General features: G+C 42.4%; 1 protein-coding gene across 1 annotated transcript; it reads left to right on the top strand.

Moving 5' to 3' along the window:
- Positions 1–1,413: 1,413 nt before the first annotated feature.
- Positions 1,414–3,852, top strand: LOC139463604 (octapeptide-repeat protein T2-like). Its single transcript, XM_071244876.1, has 2 exons — positions 1,414–1,709; positions 3,750–3,852. Exons 1-2 carry the CDS (start codon positions 1,414–1,416, stop codon positions 3,850–3,852), a joined length of 399 nt encoding a protein of 132 aa, XP_071100977.1.
- The last annotated feature ends 308 nt before the right edge of the window (positions 3,853–4,160 follow it).

The following is a 4,160-nucleotide window of genomic DNA, read 5'->3' as shown; positions in this document are numbered from 1 at the left end:
TAGTCAACAAAGCACACGTTGTCAACACACAACACGTAGACCACACACAACACGTAGACCACACAGGACACGTAGTCAACACAGCACATGTAGTCAACACAGGACACGTAGACCACACACAACACGTAGACCACACACAACACGTAGACCACACAGGACACGTAGTCAACACAGCACATGTAGTCAACACAAGACACGTAGTCAACACAGCACATGTAGTCAACACAGGACACGTAGACCACACACAACACATGTAGTCAACACAGGACACGTAGTCAACACAGGACACGTAGTCAACACAGCACATGTAGTCAACACAACACATGTAGTCAACACAGGACACGTAGACCACACAAGACATGAAGACAAATAAAGTAATCCAGGTATTAGTATCAATTAGGAAATGTCGCCTTCGTGATGTGGGATCGGTACTGTTGACGAAGATTTGATAAGCAAGGTGCCAGCCTTTCGATTATTGCACGTAGGTATATTTTTTAATTATTTCGATTTTTCAGCAAATTCATGATTTCACCTTATACTTGAGTGTGTTTATATATCTATAAATTCAAATTTGTAAATAGGGACTGTATTCACCAAGATAAGTTTTACAAAAAGAATCGAACTTGGTCCTCAGCGTAAACAGCGAATACTTTAACCACCACCGCACCAGATCTTAAAGGAATCGATCGCACGATACCCAGAGACAGGAAGACCTATAGGAGCACGTGACCTACATACGTCTCTCAGGCAGGGCGCACTATCGCGGCGAAACTACCCGATGGGATGAGTATTGTTACAACAGTCAGTGACCCTACACATTGTACGATAGCGTGGTATCTTTTGGGGATATTAAGCTGTTTGAATGAGCTAGTATATGGGGCAGATAATACCAAACAAGTGCCAAAATACCTGTAATTAATTCCTGCATTGTTTGCACGTAGTAAATGTGATTACATGTTCGTGTAGGTGTGCAGTTACCTGCAGAGATTCCGGGCCGACATTTCATTATTTATACTTGCACTATCCTACACGGTTCTGCATTAAAACAAGGGCTCGTGTCTGCACCATAGTTTATAGTCGGCGACGGGGACTGGAGGGAAATGAATGCAGAATGAGTTAAATAATGCAAAGATTTGTCCTCTGGCCAAATTACAAACGAGTTCATTCTACATTTGGGAACAAAACTGTTTAGTCATCGTAATCAACACTGCGCGTGCAAGGAGGATTAAACTCCACGGCTCGACATTAATTCGCGTACATCATTGTAAAGTGATCGACTTGCAATTGTTTGAGGACGAGAAAGAGAGACGAGAAATAAAGGTAGAGAGAGGACCAGAGAGAAAGAAAGAGAGAGAACGAGAGTAAACACGTCATAGGACGAGAAAGAGAGAAGTGACGAGAGTGAGAGACAAGATGAGAGGACGAGAGAGAAAGACAGTGAAGACGAGAGAGAAAGAAAGAGAGGACGAGAAAGAGAGGGGACGAGAGAAAGAGAGAGAATGCGAGAGAGAGAGAGAGAGAGAGAGGAGGGGGGCGAGAAAGAGAGGGACGAGAGAGAGAGAGAAAGATAAGGTGAGAGAGGACCAGTGGAAGAGAGGACGGGAGAGAAAGAGAGAGGGGGACGAGAGAGAAAACGAGAGAGACAAAGATAGAGAGAGAGGACGAGAAAAAACACGACAGAATGAGAGAAGTGACGAGAGAGAGATAAGGTGAGAGGGATAGGATGAAATGGCCAGAGAGAATGAGAGAAAAGACGTCATAGGACGAGAAAGAGAGGAGAGACGAGATAGAGAGATAAGGTGAGAGAGGACCAGAGAGAAAAAAGAGATGACGAGAGAGAAGGCGAGAGAGTGGACAAGAGAAAACAAGGGAGAGAAGGGGAGACGAGAAAGAGATGGGACGGGAGAGATGGGAAGAGAGGACCAGAGAGAGAGAGAGAGTGAGAGAGAGAGAGAGAGAGAGAGAGAGAGAGAGAGAGAGAGATGCAGATCATGCGCGTCAGTTATTTTTATGGCTAATAACAAAAATATTTCCGCATCATGCCAAGAATATATGCGTGCCGAGTTGTGTCTCTTAGTGGGGTAAAATAAAACGAGTTCTTCCCGCATCCTTTCCGTTTTCAATAAAACACAATTACAAAGTCCTACCGCCCTCCTCACATCTGAAATACATCTGGGTTTCTGACACGGGGGGCCGACCGTTTGATATTCCGGAAAAATTTAATTTGATTCATCAATTCATATTGTAAGAAAAAAAGAAAATGTTTGCTACAAAATGGCAATGAGGTTTTTTTTCGAAAAAAAATTAATGAAATATTTTGGCTCAAAGTTTAATTTAAAAAAATATCTGGTTTTGCAGCTGTAGCTGAAAAAACTATGGGGTCAATACAAAATGCCTGTCCCCAATACCCTCCCCCGAGTATATCTTAATAGAATGAAGATGTAATGTGCTCTGGATAATTGAGGGTGTGTTTCTTGTAAAGTTTGATTAGAAGGGCTGAAAAAAAGTTTGCCTTATCTTGTCCTTGACAAATAATCTTTCCATTTACTGTACAAGACTTCAAAGACAAAAAAAAACATTCTTGTTTCTCTATTTGGTATTTGGTATATTCTGAAAGTGGTAGATGCGACGAATTTTGATTATTTGGTTAAACATTTCCATTTCCCAGTCACAGTTGTGCTGAATGAAATCACTGACGTCTATCCGAGGTTTCCAAGCCTCCATGCGTTCCGTCATGTGCAAAGTCACGAACTGCATTGTTTGTCTTCAGGATGGGTTAAATCCGAAGTTCAACTTCGGAATTGAAGAAAAAAACGGAAACAAAGTGAAGCACGAAATAATCTTATTTAAAGTCTATGCCGGTCGAGGAAATAGTAAGTACATATTACATACGACTCTCATTGTAAGAAACAAATATGTTCTCTTTTGTTGCAGACAAGTGTCCAAAGAACCCAATTCGTTTTACGTATTTAATATAAAAATAATTGAGCACCTGTTTATGTTGAAACAAATAATGGAGTTTTTACACGTTAAAAAACATGCTGACGTCAAACCAAAATCCCCTCCTGAAAATCAAATGAGGACATTCCGCGTTGTGGTCAGAGACGAGGAGATTTTGCTGTGTGGGTCATCGGATTGTGTACCACATGGTTTGAAGGAGTGAGTGGGTGAGTATGGTTTTACGCCGCTTTTAACAATATTCCATCAATATCACGGGGGGGGGGGGGGGGGGGGGGGGGGGGGGCACCAGAAATGGGCCTTCATCACATGGTTCGAATTTGCGAAACAATCTTCATCCAGTCGGCTGACAAATACCAGGCTTTTGAGGTCGTTACAATTCAAATCAAGTTAGATTTATTCTTGACGGAAAATGAAACCAACTAACTGTCTAACAGGATACTTTATGTTACGCTGTGAAAGCGGGACAATAGCCTTGCTCCAAGGTCGTGCTGAATGAGAAGTCCATTGATGTGCAGTCATTTTATCCTTTTATAGGCAAGTCTAGATAAGCGGACAGTCTAAGGGCGCAAGTCTTTCATGGGGACAACTTGTTCTAATTATTGAAAGTCTTGTATTTGTTATTTAAACTAATACTTATTGCCTTCGTGACTTGTGCAAGCCTAACAGTACAAAATAAATAAAAACTGTTGACGGTGCAAGGTCCGTTACCCGGTTAGGTGTTGGTAGCCAGCTATTTCACTTGTTCAAACTTTCAATTTCCTTGTGAGGGCTTTATCTGATTCATACAGATGGGCTCTAGAGTTTCCGGTGACAAATCGAAGGTTCAGTTTGACCCAAGTTGGGTCGGAGGTAGAAGATGTCTATCCCTCTGGCAAAGCCACGTACCCCTAGTGTTGTTAGTACTAGGATGAGGGATTCGAACCCACACTAGCTGGTAGACGCCACGACGTACAGATAAAAACTAAATACTGTTCGTTTGTTTCATGTTGTTTAAAGCCGCACTCAGCAATATTCCATCTATATGACGGCGGTCTGTACATAATCGAGTTTGGACCAGAAAATCCAGTGATTGAAGTCATGAGCATCGATCCACGCGATTGGGATATGATGACGTGCATCAACCAAGTCAGCGAGCCTGACCACCCGATCCCGTTAGTCGCGACAAGTATAGTCGGCTTTTACGGCAAGCATTGGTTGCT

The sequence above is a fragment of the Haliotis cracherodii genome, unplaced genomic scaffold (genome assembly GCF_022045235.1).
Source record: "Haliotis cracherodii isolate W230 unplaced genomic scaffold, xgHalCrac1.p SCAF_16, whole genome shotgun sequence".
Taxonomy (NCBI): Eukaryota; Metazoa; Mollusca; class Gastropoda; order Lepetellida; family Haliotidae; genus Haliotis; species Haliotis cracherodii.
This window is presented reverse-complemented; position numbering and strand designations above follow the sequence as displayed.